At 46.6% G+C, this 26223-nt stretch overlaps 2 protein-coding genes across 8 annotated transcripts in view; both read right to left on the minus strand.

Annotated features, from left to right (window-relative positions):
* Positions 1–9384, minus strand: part of PCBP2 (poly(rC) binding protein 2) — a 144064-nt gene extending 134680 nt beyond the window's left edge. For 2 of the 6 annotated variants that reach the window (XM_029595205.1, XM_029595204.1), the window contains exons 1-4: positions 9126–9307; positions 6104–6240; positions 5174–5197; positions 5061–5093 (exon numbers count right to left, since the gene is read on the minus strand). In XM_029595205.1, the coding sequence (XP_029451065.1) occupies positions 5061–5093; positions 5174–5197; positions 6104–6172 (126 nt within the window). In that variant the 5' untranslated portion in view covers positions 6173–6240; positions 9126–9307. Of the gene's footprint in view, positions 1–5060; positions 5094–5173; positions 5198–6103; positions 6241–9125 lie in introns of all 6 variants that reach the window. The other 4 variants (XM_029595209.1, XM_029595208.1, XM_029595206.1 and 1 more) reach the window with 4 other exon arrangements.
* Positions 9385–19179: 9795 nt separating this feature from the next.
* PRR13 (proline rich 13) overlaps positions 19180–26223 on the minus strand; it is a 44293-nt gene continuing 37249 nt past the window's right edge. For both annotated transcript variants that reach the window (XM_029595212.1, XM_029595210.1), the window contains one exon: positions 19180–20010. In XM_029595212.1, coding sequence (XP_029451072.1) covers positions 19960–20010 — 51 coding nt within the window. In that variant the 3' untranslated portion in view covers positions 19180–19959. The remainder of the gene's footprint in view (positions 20011–26223) is intronic.

Raw genomic sequence — 26223 nt, forward strand, 5'->3', positions numbered from 1 at the left:
CCTTCAAAGCCTTGTCGCCCTTCTTAGGATCCCCAAACAAGACAAATCGTCAGAACACCGGAAGTCATTAGTAACCTCCAAATAGCGCAAAAGAACGCAACGCACAGCCAAAAGATGAAGTTCCCTCTCCTGAGGAGAAACCCTGGACCAGTTCGGAAATTCTGGCAGATCCACTGCCTGATTCATGTGAAAAGCAGAGACTACCTTGGGCACGAAGGAAGAAAGCATGCGCAGCAAAACTATCATCGTAAATCCTAAGAAAAGGATCTCGACACAAGGCCTGTAATTCTGAAATGCATTGAGCAGAACAATTGGCTACAAGGAAAACTGTCTTCAAGGTCAAATCCTTAATGGGAGCCCTCCGTAAAGGCTCAAAGGGGGCTCCGCAAAACACCCGAAGCACCAGGTTCAAACTCCAGTCCGGACATAACAGGCATATGGGAGGATGTAAATGCTTTACTCCTTTGAGGAAACGTGAAATGTCTGGATGCACTGCCAGTGATCTCAAGACACCTAAGGCAGCCACTTGAACCCTAAGAGTTGAAAGCTAAACCTTTGGACAACCCCTGTTGCAGGAAGTCCAACACCTGGGGAATCTCTGTTGACAAAGGATCCAAGGAGCGCTGGCGGCACCATGCCTCAAATAACTTCCAGACCCTAACATAGGCTACAGAAGTAGAAGACAGAAAAGCCTGAAGAGTGGAAATACCTGCTCAGAATATCCCCTCAATTGCAATCGCTGCCTCTCAAGAGCCAGGCCACGAGAGAGAAGTGATCCTCCCGATCCGAAATATGGGCTGAGTAGATGCGGAAAATGCGCCAGCTGTAGAGGACCTTCCAAGGCTAATCGCACCATGTCGGAACTATGGGCAACGCGGCCACTCCAAAGTCACCAACACTACACCGCCTGTATGCTGCTCTATGCGTCTTAGAAGCAGACCGATGAGGCCAGAGAGGAAAGGCAGAGAAGAATGCCAGTGGGCCACAGACATACCAGAGTGTCCAGTCCTGCTGAGTCTGACAGCAGCGCTCCATCTTCGCTTTGGCTCATTGCCATCAGATCCAACTGAGGCACACCCCACCTGGTGAAAATGAGGTGCCATGCTTCGGGAGGTAACTCCCACTTTCCCCAGTTCAAGCTGTTGCCTAAGGAAGTCCACCTGTACATTTTCCATGCCTGCGACATGAGACAGCAATTCCTTTGTGATGGCACTCCGCCCAAGCAAACAATAGCCTCACATGTCCCACCTTGCAGGTTGTCGTAAGCTTGTCATCACATTGTTTGTTAACACTTGAACCATCGTATCCCTGACTAGAGGAAGAAATGCTCGTAGGGCCAGCCCTCGTCTCGAGGTGGTTGATGGACCAGGATTTCTCCATTGGAGATCAGAGCCCTTGGGCGGATTTGTTGAGGCAGACTGCATCCCATCCAGATAGACTGGCATCCGTGGAGATAACCACCCAATTCGGAAAGTCTAAGTCCACTCCCTGTTCCAGGTTGTTGTGTGAAAGCCACCATGATAGACGACTCTAGACTCTGTAAGGAGGAAACAGTATATGGAACTGTTCAGACACCAGACTCCACCGCGATAACAGCACACGCTGCAACGGACGCAAATGAGCGATCACCCACGGGACCAAATCCAAGCTGGAGGCCATGGATCCCAGAACCTGTAAGTGATGCCAAACAGTCTGATTCTTCCTCTGAAGCAGGGCTTGGACCTGATCCTGCAACTTTGTTACACGGTCCGCTGCCAGAGAAACCTTGCATTGGAAAGTGTCGAAGAGCACTCCCAAGTAGACCAATGACTGCGTGGGCTCCAAATGACTTTTCTGGACATTTATGACCCAGCTGAGCATCACCCTCTGAACTGAACTTATGCAGTCCTCCTGAGACTAACCAGTTGTCGAGATACAGGTGAACAAGGAATCCCTCCTTGAGCAGGAACGCCGCCATGACCTTGGTGAAAGTACATGGAGCCAGGCCGAAAAAGTTGGCCCATCACTTTGGAGATATGCCTTGAGAAACTCTCCTCTGCGTACCGCAGCCACCACAGTTCTCAATGTCTCCATGCGAAAAACGGGGAACTCGCAAACACCTGTTCACCTTCTGCAGATCCAGAATGGGACGAAAGGTGCCCTCTTTCTTGGGAACCACAAAGTAGACAGAATACTGTCCCTTGCCCTGTTCCAGAGGAACTGAACATCGGCCTGGAGATCGATCAGCCATTGTAGAGTCCCCTGTACTGCCTTGCGCTTGACCTGCGAAGCGACGCGAGACTCCCCAAAGGCCTCCCGCACTGGGCACAAAAACTCAAGAGCATAATCTTCCCGGACCACTTCCAAGGCCCATTGGTCCGAGGTAATCTTTTCCCACTCCTCGTAGAAGCTCGACAATCTGCCTCCGACAGCTTCTATGATGGAATGGGTGCCCCTGGCTTCATTGGGTAAGTTTTCCACTACCAGCACCCTGGCCCGTGGTCTCTCTGCCTGGGCGTCATCCACCACAAAAGGACTCCTGATATCCCAAGTCCAGCCTGGACCCCGAAGGAGCTGAAGACCTACCAGGGCGAAATCAGCGAGAATCCCTAAAACGAGCCCACAGGGGAAAAACCTTTCCTGAAGGTTTCCTATCCTCTGGCAATCTGTTGCCCTTGGACTCCTCCAGCAATTTCACCAAATGGCCAAGATCCTCCCTGAAGAGAAAAGTCTGCTGAATTACGCAACCAGAGCAGTCTACAAGCTGTAACCGCAGACACCATACTACGCCCAGAGGTCCTAATCAAGTCAAACAACGTGTCTGTGACATAGGCAACTCCTGCCTCTAAATGCGTGGCTTGGAAGGGGCTCCTGCCGTCAGGACTGGGGGTTGCAGCCGCTTCCTAAACCCAAAGACAGGCTCTCTGCATGAGGCTGACGCAAATAGTCGCCCTGAGACTCAGCGCTGAAACCTCGAAGACTCGCTTCAGATTAATCTCCAGTTTGCAGTCCTGAATGTTCTTCAGCGCAGCGGCCCCAGCCACAGGAATGGTGGTCTTCTTAGTCACGGCAAACACCGCCGCATCCACCTTTGGTATCTTTAGAAGATCCAAAACATCCTGCGATAGCGGGTAAAGCTTTGCCTTGGCTCTTCCCACTTCCGGGTCACTAGCTTGCGTACCTTCTTAGGTAATGGAAAGGAAGTCTGACCCCGAATCCCATCCAGGACCGGGTTAACACCTTCACTCTGATTCCTCCTGTGAAACTTTGATCCCCAGGATCTCCAAAATCTGGGGAATGAGAGGTCGGAGCTCCTCTCGCTTAAACAAGCGCACTACTCTGGGATCATCGCCAGCAGAGGGTGGGGGGTCATCCTGTATCACATCAACCAAATCCTTGGTGATTCCTGGATTGTGATCCACCCCAGGGTCTGAGATATCCCCGAGTGGGGCCGGCAACCTATCCACCCCTTGAGGCCCCCTTGGTGAGCCCCTGCAGGGTGCTGGCGGTCCGGGAACCCCATGGGTATCCACTTTGCTGGAGGTTCCAAAGGGTCTGGCTGCGCTGCTCTCTTCAGGATCTCCTGTTTCCTAGCCAGGAATGCCTGATGCAGCAGGAGCACAAACTCAGGGAAAAACTCCCCTGAATCAACACCACCCCCCGCAGGAGGGTCTGGTGGCCCAGGGTCATCCCTGAACGCGGGAATTTGGTCCACTGGAGAAAGAATGGGAGGGGACTCCTCCCTCGGCAGCTGCCACGAATTACCCTCCCCCGCCAAGGAGGACCGCGGCCCAGAGCCCTTGCCTGCTTGCTGTTCTCAGAGGAAGTTCCCTCCTGCCCTGAAAAACAGGCAGAACACAGGGAACTAGCATTTATGGCCTGCCCTGATGCCCCAACTTAGGCCGGGATGCCATTGAGAAAAAAATTCCAGTCAAAAAACCTTTGCGCGACTGCAGGAGCTAAAAACAGAAAAACTCCCTGCCAGAGTGAAATTGCTGTGAGGAGAGCTGCCAGCGCAAAAATAAAGAGACCTCACACGTGCACGAAGGCCTACCCCCCCAGCGACCTACCAGGAACCCCGGGCCGTCGTGAGGACCTGCGGGGTTAAGCTCACCACTCCAGCTGGCCTGCCGACTAAACGGCACGACCCATCCCACAAATGAACTCCTCCTACCTTGAAAGGTTTCTTTGCTTTCTTTCTAAGCAGAGAGAGTTAAAGTCTGAGGAAAGAGTGAGTGGAGCTTCCTCTGTGCTCGAGGAAACCTGGAGCCCCTGGCTATTGAGACACTGGCAGCGATGCAGGCAAGACAGGCAGGGGTATCCAACCCCCCTCCAGACACCCAACTTCAACTGAGGGATGGCCCACAAAGGTGCCTAACACCTATCCTATCCTATGGGGGGGGGGAGAAGAACACACAACTTTCCCTTTTTTTTTTTTAAACTGACCAGACTGCAGGTTTGGAACTAACATCTGCTAGAGTCAGAGAAATTGAGGGGCTGCAGGTTGCACTCATTAAGAAGCAGTGTCCAAAGTTCTATGTTCTCTGACTCCATCTGCTGGTAGGAATGCACAACCCACTGGTCTGGACTGATCTGGGTACATTCAGGAACTTGTGTTGCCAGTTTTATTTTAGACCTTAGGTTTAGTTGCTGTTCAAGTCCAACAGTTCTGGTCTATATCTATGGGTGGATCAAAAGCTAAACAGACCTCTACCACCACCAGATGTGGAAGAAGTGCTCTAGTCACAGAGTAAGGCAACAACTAGACTACACAGCCAGTAATATAAACAGCACATGTAGTGAGATTTATCACCCTATGATAAAAATTCAGGCGATTCCTAACCCCCAACCCTCCCATCCTATGCCAGGTCCTCCTCCTCCACACTATGTGGCCTGCCATATTACTGGTGGTGACCCAATAAAAAGTCAACTGTTATCAAACTTAAAAACAGCTGTTTAAGAGGGACCAGCATACATAATATTTCTATTTTCCTGTGGAAAGGTTTACTTCTGCTCTTCCACAGCGAATAGAAAATATTTGCGTGAGCACATAAAACACCTGCCCCTTCTTTAAAACTTACCTCTTCTCTCATCTTCTTCACAGATTCTCCTTTCTGTGCAAAAAGAGGGAAAAACATTAACTATACCACACAATTTTACACACAAAAGCACATAACACAAGAAGATGCCTCACCTTCCCAATAATGCTTCCAACTTCCTGGAAAAAAAAAAAAAACAAGCATGAACAGTGTCAGAAAAATACAGGACATGCAGCAGCGCATATCAAATCACAATGTCAGATTGCTGCACCAAACCTAGGGGGATGACAATACCAACACTCAGCTCTACTGGACGATAGTGCAGGGGACTTCAAAGGCAGCAGGCTCAAGGTGCAAGTTCTGCTCACATGATATTAACAGCCTTATTAGCAAAGGCCTTGCACCAGGCTTACAGCTGACAGTTGGGAGGAGGAAAAGAAGTGCACTATCATGCATCAAGAGGGACGGAACTACCAGGTCCTCAAATTCAAACCTGGCAGTCTAAAATAAAACTTGAGGTTTCTGGGATCTATCTATCTATCTATCTATATATAAAAATATACACACATACACACTCCTCTTGATCTTAGTTTCATGTATTCCTTCCCAGGTATGTCATTTTGACAAATGATTAGAGAAAGCATCCCCCCCTCCCCACACACCCCAGTTTAAAAAGAGTTCCCTCCTCTCTGAGCCATCATATTCATGCACCAATGTGATACTTGCATGGTATTCTATGGAGGGTCAAAGTCCATAATGGTGAAAATGGATAAGCAGTGTTCACACATTGCACAACAGTGGCACCTGCTAGCTGGCCCAAGAATGCCGTTGTGCTAGGTTCTACAGTCAACTGCAGTTCATACCGCTCAGCCAGAGGACTGTCTAAGCTGGATGCAAGGAAATTAAATAAGAATAGTCAGCTAGCTCTGAATGAAGGCTCAGCTTCATAGCCCCAAATATTATCTAGCTCTAATTGAGCTGGAATCCCAAATGAAGTCCCAAAGAGTACAAAAACCCACTAACTGCAGGTGTTTCTCCTTGTGGCCACCTGAGAAGCCCTGTGTGGCATGAAGTGCACTTTATACCTTGCCATGCATAAGCAGCCGGATGGTAAGCGTGACATTTAAACCGCCTTCAATCACACCAGTATCCATGTTCGGTTCAGGTCTGTAGTCAGGCTTCTGTCAGTGGTCAGATCTTTGGTCACAGGATGGATGAGAGACTACAAGACAAGAGTCAGTGGATCAATGGTCACAACAGATCGCAATATCCAAAGCCTGGATATAGCTGTTCTTCTGAACACTGATTGGCATCCTATGCCATCTAATACTTTTAGTCCTTAATCTGCTATAAGAATTAAATCCTCTTAGCTGTTGATCTCTGAACTGTGCATTAATATTTTCTGCCAACAGACATGCAACGGCCAAGTAACTTCCATCCACAACCACTACCAGACAGCTAAAAAAAATTCCAATTGCTTCTGCACCAAAGCCACAGAAGCTATACATGCTATTTTGTTTAACTCTGCATTGCTGAATAATGCCAGAACTACTGGGACAAGATTTAAAAAAAAAAAAAAAAAAAAAAAAAAAAGAGTGAACATGTTGACTTGTACTTCCATTCACTCAATTAGGAAACTTTCACCACACAGCACTGATGCTAGAAATAAGTTGTCAGTCCATAAGTGGTTGCACATGCATTTTTTGGTCCTACTCAATGAAAGATGCTAAAGTCAAGTTACAGCTAACATCAATTGTGCTAATAACTACAGCATGAAGACAGCTGTGCAACACTGCATTGTGACTGCATGACAGACTTGGTATGACTAGTTTCTCTGTCAATTCTCCCACTGCTGGCAGCCAAGACTCCAACAGAGATCTCATTGTTGCAGCTGGACTGCTGCCTCCACCCCTAAGTCTAAACTCCTAGTAGAGTCTAAAGCACTGTTCAAAACAAGTCACATCACTGGACAAGCTACAGACATCAAGTGTCAGCCTAGTGAAGGAGGCACATGGTGTGCTTCAAAAGAAAGTAGGAACTATTTAGCAGCAGAAATTCAACATGCCCTAACCATACGCAAACATGCAATAAACAAGGGGAGAATGGAAATAGGAAATAATGCATACAGAATCCAGTCCACAAGGCTTGGCAATCCAGTGTCATTTCCTGTGGAGTACAGGGAAGACAAAAAAATATGCTCCAACAAGGATCACGCTAGACAAGTAGCACTTGTCTATATAGTTCAAATCTATTATGCTACTAGTCCACAGGAGATGTGTATTTCAATGGAACAAGTTTTGTCTGCTACTTTAAGCACAAATTAGAATCTTACTACACAGCTTAAAAGCCACTCCAAGTATTCCTATATTCTCTCTCATCTAAAAAGGACACTGCTCCAATTATTAACCATCATCATCCATAATAAAAGTTAGTCTACATGATATTCCTGATTGCATATTATGAAGACTGTGGGGAGATAGGCTGCTGGAAGAATCAAGTCCCATCACATTGGTTCTTAAACACTGCAAAAGTAAGTTATTACAACTATAACTGCCTATCTTGCTTTTAACAGATATTCAATTAAGCTACTTCTCCCAATCCAACAGTTTTACTCCATGGTATGAAGACCATCATTTTCTAGTCTAGCGTGGCACATCTCATAAAAGCCATAGCAACTTTCTCTCACTCCACCAATGTCCCTCAGCATATGCATTGGGTTTGAATATCATAATCCCTCCAGCAGTTAATTTATTAGTTCACTGATACTGGCGATCAGTGAAGTTAACTTGTTTTGTCCTAAAGTATATGTATTTTATATAATCAAACAATAGTCTTGGGGGGGGGGGGGGGGTGAGCTTAGCTACTAGAGATAATGGAATTTTACAAAGAATTCTTTGGGACTTCATGGATTATCTATGGAGGCTTTAACACATTTATACAGAAGGCTAAAAGTATCAGAATTTGACAGGTTTCTTGGATACTATCAATCTTTGGAAAGAGTTATGGAACACTTTCACTCCTGCAGTTTTCTGGTTTATTTTAGGGCAGAAATTAATCCAGAAGCCTCAAACTCTAAAATATTTTACGAACCAGAAAGCACGAGCAGTTCTTTAATATACCCAACTACTAAAAATTACATAAAGATTATACATTTTTATATATTTTTGAATTGTGCTGAATTTATACTTTGGCTGTAGTGGGCAACAAAGCTGCCTATTTCCTGATATCTTTAAGTGACCCCCCCTCGCCCCCACTTCCACGTCAGAAGTTCAACTACCCGTTTATCAGAGCCTGATTAAAGAAAGGCTGCAGGAAGAAAATAGAGATGTATTTAAAAATAGAACTATGAAGGTAACTGGCACAAGCACCCCCTCCAGTGCCGCCGTTTCTAGCCTATCATATCCCAGTATCGGCACCCAGTACATCCCACGTGCTAGGAAGACGTTCACAAGCACACCCAAAGTTATGAGAACACATCTAGTTTTGTTTTGATTTAGGCCATTACAGAGTCTCTATATGGGGGCAGGAAGTTGGAAGGGTGTGCGCAGCTGGGCGGCGGAATTACATTGTTAAATTAAAAAAAAAGTCATTCATCTCGAAAGGATAACGGCGACGAATTACGGCAGGAAACGAGCCGGCTGACCGACAAATCCCTTAAACCCCTCACTGACGGGTCCCCAACTCGAGGCCTTCATAACATGGTTGTGGGGGAAGGAGATCATCGAGATCTGCCGCTCCTGGGCCTGGCGGGGGAAGGGCCGGGACAGTACAGGAAGAAAAACATTGCGGAGGTCTTTTGATAAACCGCGGCCTCTAGAGAACATTAGCATCTTCTCCCGCGCTTTTCGAACTTATTTTTAGTTTGGTTTTTTTCTCTCCCACATAAGGGACTTTTTAAGTTAAAAAAAATATATAATAAATAAAAAGGCGGTCTTCCCGGGCGGGAATCTGGCAGCCGGAGGGGCAGTAGCGCACGAGGCCCGAGTCCGCCTGCGCAGCACGCACTGACGAGGCCTGTTGTCGTCGCTGCTGGCCTAGGCCGCGCGCGCGGGCCCACGCAGACGCGGGAAACGAGGGAGAGGAAGGTGGAAAAAACGCCGTCCTTACCTGGCGGGAGGAAGGAGGGAGGGAGGGAGACTGGGGAAGGAAAAACGGGGAGGGTGGGAAACGCCAGAGGCCGGGAGGGAGGGAGAGAGAGCCGGGCGGGCGGGCAAGGAATGGCGGCGGCGGGAGGGGCTCGGGCGCTGCGCCTTCTGCTGCTGCTACTGCTGCCTCTGTTGCTCTGGGAGGGGAGGAGGGAGGCGCGCGCAGCTTTCAACCAGCCCTTGCCGGAAACGGGAGCCAGCGAGACGGGAGCCGGACTCCAATGGGGAGGGAGAGCTAGATGGCCGCCGCCTGTGACAATAGAGACGCGGGTAAAGAGACGAGGAGAGACCACCCTGTACAGGAAGCGAGCATCAACTAGGCCGCAGCGTAGGAGGAGCGGGGGATAGAGGAAGAGGTGGAGATGAGGTGGAGAGGTGACCGAAATCAACCATAGAGACTGCGGGAAGAGGGATACAAAAATGATTGACGAAACCATAGAGAAAGTGCGCAGCAATGCTGAAGTTGAAGTAAACGCTAGAAGGTCTCCCAACAGCGCTGTCTCCCCGTGTCTTTACTGATGGCCTTTCCTCTCTGGAGGGAGGGACGTTTTGGAGGGAAATTGACAGCAGGCCTCTAACAAAGGCTCTGCTGAGCAGTGATTAATAGAGCAACCGCTGTCGCGTACTGAAATATATATTAAAAAAAAAACAACAGACATTTTACCATATTCTCTCACCCAATTTAGAATACTTAGAAATAACATTTTAAGAACCACGGGGAAGGTGTTAGGAGGAGAGGTATACAGGAGATAAACAGGACTAAAATGCTAGTGGTTAGTCAAAAGTTCTCAGCTCACTGGAACCTGTGCTTTTTAATGGTGCTTTAGTACAGAGTCACGCAGTAATCATCTAACCTATATCAAAGCCACTTAAGCGATACTGAGTGCAAATTTTTGTAGCTGCCTAGGACTATTAGTTTACGTTCTTACACTGATCAAAAAACTGTGATTAATACTATAACTTTTTCTTATATGTTTGCTAGTTAGTAAATGGCTAATAAGCTTTTGCATTCTAGTTTATTTTAAACTTATTTTCATAATGAATCTTATTTTCCAAACCTTTGTCCAGTTTTCTAGGTTTTTCAAATCTTTAATTTTTAATTGAAATTTGCAAATATTTCGCCCTTGAGACTTTCTACAATGATGCTAATAAAAATATTTAAAAGAATGTCTCAGCGATGAACCCACATCACTCATCAGTTCACCAGTAGATTCTATTGACCATTAGCCTCTGCGCTTTATTGCTTATAACCAGCTCTTCACCCAGTTTATTTCTCTGTCCCAGTTCCATGCTATCCCCTTTACAAAAACAGAGAAGTGACGCCAACCACACAGCTACTCAGCTCTACAGTCCCTACCACTCTCAGATCCTGTGCTTGTTCCATGCTTTCTTGAATTCAGATACTGTCTCCACTGCTGGGCTATTCCATACATCCTTCACTCTCTCTAAATAAATATTTCCTTAATTACTGCAGCCTCTACCCCCTTTTTGTTCATCCCATGACCCCTTCATTCAAGAGCCTCCTTTCCAATGAAAGAAGCCCATGTTCTGTCCATGAAAAGCTTGGTAGTATTTAAATGTTTCTATTGTATCTCTCCTATCCCAGCTTTCGTCTAGGGCAGTGATCTCCCAGACAGGCCACATAGAATATTACAACTCACCAAGAGGGCCAGGAGAGAAGTGGATGGTCCTCAGTTTGCTGAGCTGGTGCAGGGGAGAGGGGCAGAGTAAGAGAGCCCTTCAATATTTGCTATGAAGGGTTTGAGAGGGGCAAATTGTCTGGATCTTTTGGTGAAGTAAAATGCCGGGGAAGGGGGAAAAATAGGGGGCAGGATTGCCAAGGGCATGGCCAATAGTAACAGTAATAATACTTCTTGATTTCTTTAAAGCTGCCAACGCTGCCACATCCCCAGAAAGCTTGCCCTCACTACATGGTGGGAAGTGTTGGGTGTGGTGCACTCTTGCTCCCTTCCCCTTCCATCCCTTCTTCCTTTTCCTCTTTTCACCCCTCTCTTGTAATATGCCAGATTCATGCTAGGAACAAAGCAACCCACTCTAGACACCATTATCCAGGAAGAGACATTCTAACGTGGAAGTTCGGTTATAATGAGAATTTATGCATGCTATACCTTCAAAGCCTTAGGGGACAATGTCCCTACTCCCTCCCCCTCCGCTCCAAAGAGATGGCAGTACAGGCCAGGAACCACCATTGTTACCTGGCTTTCTCTGGCAGCCTAACAGAATCCAGTTTCCTGCCGCCACTGCCTTTCAGTGTATGGCCAACACCATCCTCCACCACAACCAAAAACGCTTTATGGATGTGCTGCAGCCACTCTTTCTCTTCAGCCCAAGTGGCTCCATTTGCACACTCCTGCAATACATAATGCAGCTACTCAATGGTGGATTTGCACCAATGTGCCCCACTTATACCACACTGATATGCTGCCACAGGGGCAGCTCAAGGCAATCTGCTGCCTGTGGTGAGAGATGAGTTGGTACCTCCCCCTTTTCCATACACACCAATAATGCATACAAACATATACCCTCATTAACTTCTCTCCCTCTTCCATACACACATGCACTCATTGTCTCTTCTCACCTCAATTCTAATTAGCCACAGGAGCTTCCTCTTGGCCAAGGTGTGCAGGACATGCACTTCATGTCCTCCTCCTCCAGTAGCATTGGCCCGCTCTGCCTGTCACTGTTGCTCCTCCTCCTGTGTCTTCAGTTTCTCAGAGAGGAGGGCAACTCTCCTGCTCGTCTTTCTTGGCGCACGGCCCGTTTTCTTCCGGGGGCACGGGTTATGATGCTCCTCCTTCAAGTGCATGCTGCTCCAGGTCCTTTCTCTTCTGGCCTTCTGCAGCAGGGCACCTGGAGTTTTCAGGTGTTGGCCTGGAGACCTGGCAATTTGTTCAGAATTCCAGAGTCTCCGGGGTAAATCTGGAGTGTTCCCAGGTGTGAGTGGGAGGCAACTGCAGCAGGGGCACGCAGGGTGAGGGCAGATGCAACAGCAGCATTTTTTGCCCTCACCCTGCCTTATTATAGAACCGTCCCTATGCTGCCACTTGTACTGCCAGTGGAATGCACTCCTGCTACCACTACAGGCACGATCAAGCTCCTTCTGCCATTGCTTGGAGCTCGATGAAATCCAGGCAAAGAATGCATTTGGCCTTTAGGACATAGGTAGAGGACCACTGCTTTAGGAAATATATGTTTAGATCTTTAAAGCTGTACTGATATTCTTTACAATAGTGAGTCCCAAACCTGGCCATCAGTTCTTCAGGATATCCATAATTAATAGGCATGAGATAATTTGCATACAAATTTAGTTCATGCAGATACACTGTGGCTATCTAGAAAAGCTGACTGGGTGGGGGGTGTCTTCCAGGATAGGTTTGGGCACCACTGCTTTAGAATAAAGGCCAGTAACCAAATAACCATGTTAGTAGCCACTCTCTAGACCAACTGCAGATGATGATGTGGGTTCCAGAATTGTGCACCATATTCTAAATGAGGTTATCACCAAGAAATTAGGAGCAATATCACTTTTTTTTTCTCCCTCTCCAACCAAGCATGTTTCTGCTTTTTGCTGCCCCCTTGATTTGCTTGGATATCTTCAGATTATCAGATCCAATCCCCCCTCCTGATCTTTGGTGCTTAGAAGAATTTTACCCCCTCTACTGTACCACTCGCTTGCATTTTTCAAGACCAAATACATGATTGCATTTTTTTTTTTATCATTAAATCATAGGTACCAGTCTCGACCATGGGGAGCCAATTCTAGTCCTCAAGAGCTACAACTAGGCCAGGATTGCAGGATATCCACAATGCATGTGCATCACAGAGATTTGCATACAAACAGAGGCTATACATGCAATCTCTCTCATGTGTACATTGTGGAGATCCTGAAAATCTGGCCTTTTTGGGGCTCTCGAGGACCAGAGTTTGCCACCTCTGCTTTAGACCATTCCTCGAGCTTCACTACATACCACAGTGTTTTCCACACTTTTCTGACGGTATATCTGTTGGAGATTTTGGCATCATCTACCAGAAAACAACTTTCTCAACAGTCTTTCCACCGTGTCACTTACAAACTGATCTCTACAGCATACCATTAGTAATGCCCCTTCCTTGGTGTGAACTCCATTTTCACTACCCTTTTTCGTCTCCTACTCAACTCATTTCTAGTCCATTGTTTCAGCCCCACTTTAAGGTCCATACCACAGGGGCTCAGTTAAATTTTAAGTCCCCTCTGCTGCACCATAATCCAAGACCTTACTGAAATCCAAGTACATTACATCTATCACTCTCTCCTCTTCCAACTCTTTGGTCACCCAATCAAAGTAATTTATCAGATTCAGCTGACAAGACCTACCTCTGGTAAAGCCATGGGGCCTTGGATCTTGTAATCCATTGGATTCCAGAAACTGCACTATCTTCTGTTTTAGCAGTGATTCCATTAATTTTCTTATCATAGAAGTCGGACTAACGAGCCTGTAGTTCCCAGACTCCACTTTACTTCCACTTTTGTGAAGAGGACCCACATCCACGTGTTTCCAGTCCTCCAGAACTACTCCTATTTACCACTGTTCTGTGATGACTGTGTCAAAAGTCTTACTGAAGACCACCTTCCTGAACCACTACTTTGGTTATTTCTTTAAAGAATTCAATTAGGTTTGTCTGACAGGAAGCTACATTGTGAAATAATTTTGCAAGTTGCTCTAACCTAGGAACAAGCAGATATCTGTCTTTCTTAAACCTAACACTTGAATACTGTTAATAAGTAAACCTCCTCCTTAGCATGAAAATGATTTGGTATAATTAAGGGTACTTGAAAGCATCCTCTTATCAGTCCCCAGCATGGTACATAGCTCTGTGACAAGATCTTTCTGAACTTCCAAAAGAGAGGGAGAGATGGGATACACACGCCACCAGTCTAGACATCCCTTGATCATCCCTACTGAAAGGAGGGCAAAAAGTCTGTCCCAAGGTATTGAAATCATGATCCAGTGCACTCTATACGGCCCTGGTCAAAACACTATTCAGTGGCTCCAGGTTTGAATATAGTTTAAGTGCAAGTGAAGGGAGGCTGGATATAAATACTAAATCTACAACACCACAAAATGTTGAGTGACTGTCCAACCTCATCCTAAGCTTGCTAAAGAAATGATGGTTGTGTATGCATAGCAGGCTCCTAAAGTCAACTTGACCACCACCCTCTCCTACTCAGCAGCACAAGCTAGCATAGAAATTGATCTGTGCACTACAATGGTACTGACTGAAAACTGTTTTGATTATTTTTAAAAGTTAGTATTATCAAAATATATTAAATCATAAACAATCTGAAGTTCCACTGAAATAGGTGTGCTCTGTATGTTTAGACACATTGGAGGGTAGCAAAGTTCTCTATTGTGGATCTTACCCAGTGCCAGCTCTAGGGCAAATGGCAGCCCCTCTATACATTGTCCGCTGCTTCTCCCCCTCCTATCCATTCTTGCCCAGTCTATTGTCCTATATTCTTTCTCCTCCCTCTCCCTTCATCCATTTTCTCCCCTCTCCTCCTCCAGACAATTTTTTGGGCACTCTGTCCCTCCTTAGACACTCTCCTCCTGACAGGGAATCTCTCTTTTCTCTCTACAGGCAATATCTCCTCGATTTTGGCATTATGTCTTTCCTTTAGACATTCTCCCCACATCTCTCCTCTAGAGATTCTCCCCCTCCCTTTTGAGGCACTCTCTCCCTTTCCCTACCTTCCATCCTTCCCTCCATGCATTTTCTTACTTTGTCTATCCTCCATCCAGTCATTCTCTCCCCTTTTCCCTCCAGGCACTCCCCATCCTTTTCCTACCTCCCCTCCAGGCATTCTCTCTCCCTTCTCGGCATTCTCTCAATGTACATAATATATAAAATTCTGGAATCACCTTAGTAAAAGTAGCACACAGGCACTTTGGAATGGAAATAATACAATCCCCCCCCCCCCCCCAAAAAAAAAAACAAACAACATACATTCCAAAATACATAGCAAAGTTGTCGTCCTGAAACAGCACTAACTCCTAGGGCTCAAACAGCAAAAATCCTACCTATGAAAGACAGGAGTGCAGCTATTAAGCTGGGCCCTAGAACACCAATACACTTCCTACTTGTAAAACAAAATAAGTCAGACTGCCATAGATCCTGAACAAAAACTAAACACTAGTAAAATAACTCATTTCCTCCAGCAAGATCAGTCCAAATGCATGGGTTACGCTCCCTAGCCAGTAGATGGAGACAGGTTTGCTGATATCACTCTTTATAGGGTCCCATGCTCCACCCAGATTATCAATATTCTCTGTCTCTAGAAAATGGTAGGCAAGCATCCTGTGCTATAATTGAATCCTGGTATAGGCCAGGTGAAGAAGAAGCTAATGGATTTGGCTGCTCTCAGGGTAATATAGTCCTGAGACTTCCTCCCTGGGTTGAGTTAATCCTGGGATGATAGTCTTAGACTCCCCCATTTGAGCTAGCCTGTTGGCCAGGGGGGCTTCCTTGGAAGACAACTCTTTCCAGACATCTGTAAAATCCACCCCCTTTCTCCCAATCTATTCTTCTAACTGTTTTTATTTTCTGTACCTGGAGCTAAGGTTTACCTCCATCTCACAAAAAAAAAAGAGAGAGAGAAAAGGATTCCTTCCTGTTTCTATTTTCCTTGTTCTGTCTCATGTCCTAGCCAATTTAAGTTTCCTTATCATCCAGTCAGACCAGTCCAGATGAATGAGTTATGTCCACTGACCAGCAGATGGAGACATAGAACAGCTTCAATGACCTCACCCCTTATATGCATCTGTGCTGATTTCAGCTTGCCAGTATTATCTGTCTCTAGCTGGCATCACCCCTTATATGCATCTGTGCTGACTTCAGCCTGCCAGTATTCTGTCTCCAGCTGGCATCACCCCTTATATGCATCCCATGCTGTGGACTAAAGTCTATTAAGCTGATCATGAAAAATTGGTAGGCAGCTCTAGAGGTAAAAGACTAGCTCTCCCTCCCTCCGTTGAGCAGTACCTCAAAAAAAGGAATATATACATACACATATATATATATATATATATATATACACACATACATACACATATTAGAAATAGAAAAATGTAGACAAAACTGAACAGGAAATCCCAACAAAGGACTCCGCATGCAATGCAACACTGGAGAAAGAAAACAAATACACTTCCTCCTGTACCATGTAAAATACAAAGACATCAGAGATACATATTTCTCAAAGCTGACATTCTAATCACTAAAATTAAAATGTTTTCTAACTTTGGGTCTCATTTGCTAAGCAGTTTTCCCATAGATACAGAATGGGTGAAAAGCCTTAGTAAATCAGACACTTGTTTCTGTTCATGTTGGTCCTGCTCTTTATTTTCTACTATAAGTGCCTTCTTTTTCTCTATTTTCCTTTTCTAGGGTCTCCTTTGCATTTTCTGTTTCTTCTCTGTCCTCCTGTTTGCTTCACTCCCTCCCCTATATCTGTTTATAACATTGAATAGAATGAAATGGGAAAAACCACTCATAGTTAAATTTCACCCCATCCTTCTTCCCCTTCAGTTATTGCTGCCTCATTTTTCACCTCCATACCTCTCCCATTTCCCCCTTACTTATCTCCAGCTATCTGGCTCTATTGTCCTTATCCCCCCTCCAGATGCTACCTCCAGCCTCCCTAACCACCCCCATCATCCCTTAAGCTGTCTCTCCAACTATCCTCCTTCAAGCTCTCCTATACCCATCTCTTTACGCTTCCTTGCCATGTCGCCACATTTTGTTTTGCACCCTCCTTCACCTATATCAAATAATTTATCACAATCTCCATATTCTTATTTTCTCACCTATTCAAAAGCATTGTATCTCACATTCTCATCCAATTTAGTCTCTCTTCCCCCCCAATTCCTTTTATTCTCACTCCTTCCCTAATCTCCTGTTTTCCCCTCTTGCACCTTTTGTACTCATCCCATCAAATCTTTCCTTTCTGCTGCCTCATTCCCTCATTAACTCAAGCTCCATCCCAGTTACTCATCCTTTGTCCCTGGCTTGTCCCTTTCTCCTGTTTCATCTTCCCCATCTTTAATTTCCTCTCCAGCTCCCTCCAGCCTCATGTCCTCTCTCTGCCCCCCTTCTCTCTAGATTTGGTCTAGTCCACTCCCAACACCGATTACTCTCATCCTCTCTCTCTGTTTCACCAGTCCTCCCTTCCCATCCTGGATCCTCTCTCTCTCCCACGTCATGCCCGCATTTCAAGTTCTTCCTCCTTATTACCCCATATGATATGGGTCTCCTCCATACTCTCGATTCCCAGTCCTTTCAGTCTCTCTCTATCCCTGCACCCAGCAGATTTCCCAGCTCTTCTTTGGGCTTCTGTGGTCAGCAGCAGTGGCACTTAAGGTCTCTGCTTCCTCTGCCACACAGGACCAGTTTCTCATTTTGAGCTGCGAGATCTCATAATCTTGTGATTCACACTGCAAGATTGACCCAGCACAGTAGAGAAAGCAAACACACCATTAAGCGCCTCTGCGCCTGGCAGTTGTGCACATGGCGGGGGAGGGGGCATGCAGCCAGAACCAGCCTACAGGCTTTAGGGAAGGCTTAGCCTCCCCAAGCTCTCTAATACTGGTTACCTATGATCGCTGGTGCCCAGCCCAACTGCTGGCCAGCCAAATGAGCCATGCCCAAGATACCTCACTTCTCATGGCACCCCAGCTCACCCTTTCCAAAGGCCAGCCATAATTTTAACTCTGGATACTGGAAAATGGAGATTGGACAGCTAGACAAGTTTAAGACAGCTTTTATGAGCTCCAGGGAACTGTACAAATGCAATCAAATGGACTTCAGGCTCCAGAATATACTGGCAACATTTCAGCACCTGATGATATACCGTCTACAAGTCCAAAAGTAGCATGTCATAGTATTATATCTACATGTTCTCTGCTACATTTGAAGAACATGTAGACCAAATGAAAATGCTGGAATGTATTAAACAAAAGAATGTAAAGCTCAAGTCAAAGAAATGCTATAATTCTGAAACAAGTTCAATACCTTGGCTATAAGCTTTCACCCAATAGGCTATCAACTGATCCAGGGAGGGGATGATTGATAAAATGAAAGCATGGTCTATCCTTAAATACTGTCAGGAGCTACTAAGCGTCCTTGGTTTTGTGAGGCACTACCAGCAATTTATTAAGAACTTCTCTAGGGTGTCTGCACCACCCTATGAGATGTCCTCAATAGAAAATGATAAGAAAAAACCCCCCCAAAACAAATAAACACACCAAAGCCATTCCTGCCCAGATATTTCTCAAGTGCTAGAAAGTGTGATTTAACATTTTACGAGCTGAAATCACTAACCACAGTTCCAGCACTGGACTAAGCCAATTGTATCCAAAATCTCTACTCTAAATGGCTACCTCTCTGAATAGGAAATGGCTGCAGGCCAGGAGCAAAAGTTGCCAAAAGAATGCTCTCATTTCTCTTTAGAATCAGCACATCACTCGCAGTCACTTTTTGGCTAAGCTGCAAGCACAGGGTTTGAGCTACAAGCCGAGAACGGTCCTTCTTGCCTTTTGCCTGAGATTGAGAATCTGCAGAATATGAGAGAAGAGTGCCAGAAGGAGAGGTTAACACCATGCCACCCAGAGCTACTGGAGATATGATGATGCAACGACTACCACCAAATCAAAAGGATAAAACCTCCTGCATAAAAAAAAATCTCCCATGCTCTGACAGTCAGATACTGGTTTAAACCATATTGTACTATAAATTATCTCCCAAGTCTGTTTCCAGAGTGCTTTACAAACACCAAAGACAAGTATGTCCTAAGTTCTTGGAGATGGAACACCGAGTACATGCCTGCCAGGATGTGAACCATGATCCTGTGGACCCCCACCCTGCCATATCCTTCCAGTTGGTGCCCCATAGCAGCCCTCTTGCCTCTCTATTGGATCATTTACTCTCTAATACATTCAGAAAAAAGGAAATAGAAGGGGATGAACCGTTCAATTAAAGTGCCATTTATTTTATATTCTCTGATTTTAAAATCCCAAAGCCCAAGTAAAGATTTCAAGCGAGAGTAAAGGAATTCAGACTTCAGTAAAATGGTGTCATCACTGACTGGAGATTGTTCCTCATGACACAGGAGCTGTAAGATTTACAAATAATGCGGAGCAGTGGTTGCAGCCAGTGTAAAATTCCATGGGCTGCCACAAGAGTCACAATGGCCTCTCTGTGTCAGCATCAGGCCATATCCCTCTCCCCCAGCTTCAAGTCTATTACACTTATTTCTAGAGCAACATCAGGGTACAGAGCACCATATAAGTGTCCCTTTTCTAAAGAGCTTACAATCTAAGCTTGAGTGCAGGGAGATTTAGTGACTTGTTGAAGATGAGAGCATAACTTGGTACATGGGGAGATTGAAATGGGCTCTTGACAACACAGAGCACAACATAGTGGCACCAGCACAGTGACTGTGAGGAGGCAGAGCTGGTACAAGAGGGGTTCACATACATCAACACAGATAGAAATGCCAGTGGCTACATCATTGACATAATCAGCCTACTGCCTTCTACATCGTAGTCCTGCTCAAAGATTCTTCTTTGCTGCCAGAGCATCGTGGGGAATGCTGCAGTGCAGGCCCAGAGGGAGGAAAAAAAAGAGTCAAGAGCTTATGTGATGAAGAAAATTGGGGGTTGGTGAGGGGACAAGCCTGCCTCATTGGCTGCACTGCCACAAGGAAACAGCTGTTGGAAAGAAGACAGCTCTTCTCCCAGGTCTCAGTCTGAGTCACTGCTGCTGGAGGAGGAGGAGGAGGAAGAGGAGGAATGCTGTTGAAAGAAAAGAGAACACGGAACAAGATTAGTGAAGCCCCACAGCCTGCGCACCATTGCAGCCTCTGAAAACAAAGGGCTCATCTCCCAACAGGTTAAACAGAATCTAAGTCACCCCAGGAGTAGAACCAACCAAACAGAGAGAGCAGAGTTGCTTACCTGTAACAGGTGTTCTCACAGGACAGCAGGATGCTAGTCCTCACATATGGGTGACATCATCAGGATGGAGCCCAATCACGGAACACTTTTGTCAAAGTTTCTAGAACTTTGCCTGGCAGCTACTGGGCATGCCCAGCATAGCACCAACCCTGCATCCAGCAGGGGTCCCCCTTCTGTCTCGTCTTATAGTAAAAAGTATGTGCGAAAAATAAAATAAGAAAACGTAAACAAACCCAACTCCATGGGGTGGCGGGCGGGTTTCGTAAGGACTTACATCCTGCTGTCCTGTGAGAACACATGTCACAGGTAAGCAACTCTGTTTCTCACAGGACAAGCAGGATGGTAGTCCTCACATATGGGGGAGTACCAAGCAAAGGATGCCAGAGAAAAAGCACCAAATGCACCCAAAGACGTGCAACAGGCACAACAACAGGGGTGGAAATTTGGTTAGGAGGGCATCCTAAACCCTGAACGGGTCGGTGGAAGGATTTTGGGAAGTTAAACTGAAAACAAGTTGCGTAGAATAGACTGGCCAAAGATGGAATCCTGTGTGCCAGCCTTATCTAAGCAATAATGTGCTGCGAACGTATGGAGAGAACTCCAGGTAGCAGCCTTACAAATATCAGCAAGCGGCACCAAACGGAGGTGCGCTACTGATGTCGCCATTGCCCTGACCGAGTGTGCTTTTACACGGTCTTGTAGCAGAATGCCTGCTTGCTGGTAGCAAAAAGAAATGCAGACCGCTAACCAGGAGGAGAGGGACTGCTTTCCCACAGGACTTCCCAATTTGATGGTATCAAAAGAAACAAAAAATTGAGTGGATTTCCTGTGGACCGACATGCGGTCCAGATAGAAAGCTAGAGCATGTTTGCAGTCCAAAGAATGCAGAGCCTGTTCTCCTGGGTTCGAATGGGGCCTGGGAAAAAGCTAGGTAGGATAATAGATTGGTTAATATGAAATTCCGACACTACCTTCTGCAAACATTTAGGGTGAGTGCGGAGCACTACCCTGTCATGCAGAATTTTAGTGTAAGGCGGGTAGGTAACTAATGCCTGTAATTCACTAACTCTGCGAGCGGACGTGATCGCCAGCAGAAAAACTACCTTCCCGGTGAGATAGAGGAGATCACAGGAGCGGAGAGGCTCAAATGGAGGTTTCATGAGCCGTCCCAAAACCACATTAAGGTACCAAGCAGGGCAGAAGGGCGCAGTGGAGGTTTTAAATGGAGCAAGCCTCTCATGAAACGTGATACTAAGGGTTGTGTTGAAATGGAGACATCTCCTATACCCTTATGGTACGCAGACACTGCATTAACATGCACCCTGATAGAGGAAGTTTTTAGATCTAACTCTGACAGGTGCTAAGGGTAGTCTAGGAACCTCGCAGTGGAACAAAAGTGAAGGGATCTATGGACATGGAAGTGCACCAGACCGTAAACCTCTTCCATTTAGAGCGATAAGATCTTCTTGTTGAAGGCTTTTGTGAAGCCACCAGGACTCGGGATACAGACTCTAAAAGGTTAAGAGGTTGGAGTATTAACCTTTCAACATCCAGGCTGTCAGAGACAGAGCCTGGAGGTTGGGGTGACACAGGTACCCTTCGATCTGAGTTATTAGAAGGGGATCCTTCCCCAGAGGAATGTGCTGGCGTACTGATAGGTCCTGGAGGATTGGAAACCACACCTGACGTGGCCAGTGGGGAGCTATCAGGATCATTAATCCCTTGTCCTGCCGGAGCTTCACAAGAGTCTTTGAAATGAGAGGAAGTGGAGGGTACGCATAAAGGAGACCGCTGGCCCAGGAGAGGGCAAAGGCATCTCTTGGTTGCGAGTGGTGACTGCGAATGAGAGAGCAGAAGTTGTCTACTTTGTGGTTGTGGACCGACGCAAAGAGGTCTATGCGAGGGTAACCCCAGCGTTGGAATATCGTGTCCGCTATCGTGGGGTTGAGAGACCACTCGTGCGGATGGAAAGTGCGACTCAGCTTGTCTGCCAAAAGATTGTCCAATCCTGGCAAGTAGGTTGCTTTGAGGTACATCGGGCGGGAAAGGGCCCATGCCCATATCTGTGCAGCTTCCTGACTCAGGAGGTAGTAACCCGTTCCCCCTTGTTGATGTACCACATCGCAACCTGATTGTCGGTTTGAATCAGGATGGCTTTGTTTGATAGGCAATCCTGAAAAGCCTAGAGGGCATATTTGATCGCCCGTAGCTCCAGGAAATTTATCTGGTGTTTGGCTTCCTCTGGAGACCAGGTTCCCTGAGTCTGCAGGTCGCCTACATTGCACCCCACCCGAGGTTGGATGCGTCTGTTAAGGTAATTTGAGGTTCTGTAGCCTGAAATGGAAGGCCTTGAATGAGATTGGAGTGGTGTATTCACCAGGCTAGTGACAGATGGAGCTATTTGGTAACCGGGATAATGCTGGATATTGGCTGACAAGCTTGCATCCACTGGTATTTTAAGGTCCACTGCATCACTCTCATGGCTAGGCGAGCCATCGGAGTGACATGTACCGAGGACGCCATGTGACCGAGCAGTATGAGGAAGTGACGAGCAGTTGAAGATACTCGAGTCTGTAGGTGATGCGCCAGAGATGCTATGGTGAAAGCACAATCCTGGGGGAGGAAGGCTTTCGCCTGTATAGTGTTTAGGTCAGCCCCTATAAAGGATAGGATTTGGGATAGTTGATTAGAAACCCTAAGGAGATCAGGGTGTGGATAGTGAGATGCAGGGAGGCTAGTGCACCCTGCCGAGTCGGAGCCCTTATCAACCAATCGTCGAGATAAGGGTAGATATGCACACCCTGATTCCTGAGGAAGGCTGCGACCACCACCAGGCACTTGGTCAATACTCATGGAGCGGACGCTAGGCCGAATGGTAGTACATGGTATTGGAGGTGACGAGGACCGACCAGGAATCGCAGATACTGGCGATGAGATGGAGTAATTGAGATGTGTGTGTAAGCGTCTTGGAGATCTAGAGAGCGTAGCCAATCTCCTCTTTGTAGAAGACGAAGTAGAGACCCCAAGGTTAGCATTTTGAATTTTTCTCTCTGTAAAAATTTGTTTAAGGCACGGAGGTCTAGTATCGGGCGTACGCCACCTGACTTTTTTGGTATTAGAAAATACCGGGAATAAAACCTTTGCCCCTGCTGGGAGAGGGGCACTGTTCCTATTGCTTGGGATTTGAGGAAGGATGAGATCTCCTGTTCGAGCAAGGGAGAGTGGTCGGACGTCCCCCACGTCAGCTGAGGCAGTCCGCTGGAACAGTCAGGAAATTCAGGTGGTAACCCTGAGTGACTATTGCATGTACCCAATGGTCTGTGGTGACTATATGCCAAACGCTGTTGAAGTGGCAGAGCCGATCGCCATGGATGGAAGAGGAGGTTGGCTTATACTCTCTAGGAAGGAGTGAAAACCCTGATGCTGGTCCAGGCTGAGAAGCTGGCTGAGACTTGAGGCAGAGTCTGCCTGGATTGACCTTTTTGGTAAGGTCTGGAAGGGCGTCCTCTAGAAGCTGGAGGATAAAATTTCCTTGGCTTGTAGGCCAGCCGCTTAGAGTCACACCTGAAAGTTCTCTTAGGGGTGGAAGGAAACTCAGACGGCACAGAAGAAAGCTGGCGCAGCGTTTCATGGTGGTCCTTTAACTGCGCCACAGTCTCTCGGATCTTTTCCCCCAAAGAGATTATCACCCACACAGGGTAGATCTGTCTTGGACTTCTGGTCTTAAGTCTGAGGATTTCAGCCAGGCCCATCTTCTTGCACTAATCCCCGCTGCAGACACTCTAGAGATAGTGCCAAAGATATCATACGCAGCGCGGACCTCGTACTCTCCAGCATCCAGACCTTTTTGAACCAGAGTATGAAGCTGAGCCTGGAGTTGCTCTGGTAAAGAATCAGAGAAATCTTGGATCCTCTTAAAAAGGTGTCTGTTATACTGGGTCATGTATAACTGATAAGAGGCAATGCGAGATATGAGCATTGAGCCATGGAAGACATGCCTGCCAAAAGCATCCAGGGATTTTTGTTCCTTTCCTGGAGGTATGGAGGAATGAGGTTTTGAACGTCGTGCCTTCTTCTGGGCTGATTCAACAACCACAGCGTGATGATCCAACTGTGACTTTTGGAACCCAGGAGCTGACTGCACAAGATAGGTAACATCACAAAAATCAGAGGTTAACACATCTTCCTAATATATTTTAGTGAGAGTGGGGATTTATTGTGGGTATTAGGTCTATAAATGTTAGAAAAAAATATTTTCTTAAATGTATTTAAGATTGTATGTAAATTAGGGTCCGGTTGCAATAATAAATAGTGAAAAAATTGTTTTGTACATGTAAAATTTGCTATGAATAAAATATATTAGGAAGATGTGTTAGGTAACATCAAAAAATCAGAGGCATCGGTGGCACTGACAGCATCGATGGAGGCACCGAAGGGTCCAGTGACATCGATGGACGAGTCTGTGGTAAAATCCCAGACAGTGGAATGGGTATCTGTGTTTTCTCATCATCCAATGATAATGGAATCGGTGTGGAAGGCACCGGACCTACCGGTGCTCTCAGTTCCATCGATGGAAGAGCACCGATCAACGCATCCAGTCTACCCAGTAGCGGTGCGAGCACTACGGGAATCGGCTCGGGGACCGGTACCGGCGTCGATGGAGGTTGGAAGCCCTGAAGTGCTTTACCAATGACCTCTTGGATCATCCAATCCAATTCCTCGCAGAAGCCTAGGGCATGGAACCCCGGCACCGGAGTAGGAGGCAGCACTGGCGTAGCCGGGGGGGTCCATCGGTGAAGGTAGAATTACGGATCCCGGCACCACTGAAGATGGGGGAACGCCTCGGTGACCTGGTCACAGAAGAGGATGGGGCCTTTTCTGGACGGGGCTTCTTTGTTGGTGGCTCTGTCGATGTCAAGGACTTGCCTGGATCGGCGGACTGAGCCAATGTTTTTCACGATGATCTCCTCGGTCCTTTCTTGAGGCGGCAAGGAGGGAATCGACACCTTTGGAATTGTCGATGCCGGTCGGGCAGCAGTGGTGTCCCGGTGCTGGCAAGAGGTCGATGGCACCAGCTTGGATGAAGGCGAAGCTATCGATGGAGTCTGGGTTTTTGACTGAAAGAGAAACTCCATTTTCTATTAACGAGCCTTACAGCCCTTCGATGTCATTTGGGCACATTTGGTGCAAGTTAGGACATCGTGTTCGGACCCCAAACACATAACACAGACTCCGTGCGGGTCAGTGATGGACATTGTTCAAGTACAGTCGGGGCACTGAAGAAAATCCGACGCCATGATTCTGACAAAAATTTAGCCGTGGTGCGGTCGATGGCCAGTAGGCCCCGAAGGGATAACTCGATGGGAATCGACCGCAACAAGGGTAAAACCTTCGACTGCGGTGTGTGGATATCAATAGGGGGACCCCTATAGGGTAGAATTTTTTTGAAATTTTGAAAGAAGTTCCATTAGGAAAATTCCTGTCAGGAATCTCAAGATAGGTCCTTAACTCGTGTGGCTACTGCTGCGCAGAAAAAAGAAGACTGAAGGGGGACCCCTGCTGGATGCAGGGTCAGTGCATTGCTGGGCATGCCTAGTAGGTGCTAGTCAAAGTTCTAGAAACTTTGACAAAAGTGTTCCATGATTGGGCTCCATCCTGATGATGTCACCCATATGTGAGGACTACCATCCTGTTTGTCCTGTGAGAATCAGGGTGGCACATTTCATTACTAATACTACACAAAAAATAAGTGCAGAATGAATTTATTGGTCCACATATAGAATTTCATCAATAAGGTTTAAATATTTCATAAGGCGGCAACTCCACTGTATACAAATACATCTATAAAGGGTCCCCCGACACGGACCCCGTGTTTTCGCCAAAAGGCTGCGTCAGGAGGGACAGCAATTTTAACAATCAATATCCATAGTTGTGAAGAGTCACAGGGAGCGCTGACATATCCTTTTGGCGAAACACGGGGTCCGTATCGGGGGACCCTTTAAAGACGTATTTGTATACAGTGGAGTTGCCGCCTTATGAAATATTTAATCC

The sequence above is a fragment of the Rhinatrema bivittatum genome, chromosome 3 (assembly GCF_901001135.1).
Source record: "Rhinatrema bivittatum chromosome 3, aRhiBiv1.1, whole genome shotgun sequence".
Lineage (NCBI taxonomy): Eukaryota > Metazoa > Chordata > Amphibia > Gymnophiona > Rhinatrematidae > Rhinatrema > Rhinatrema bivittatum.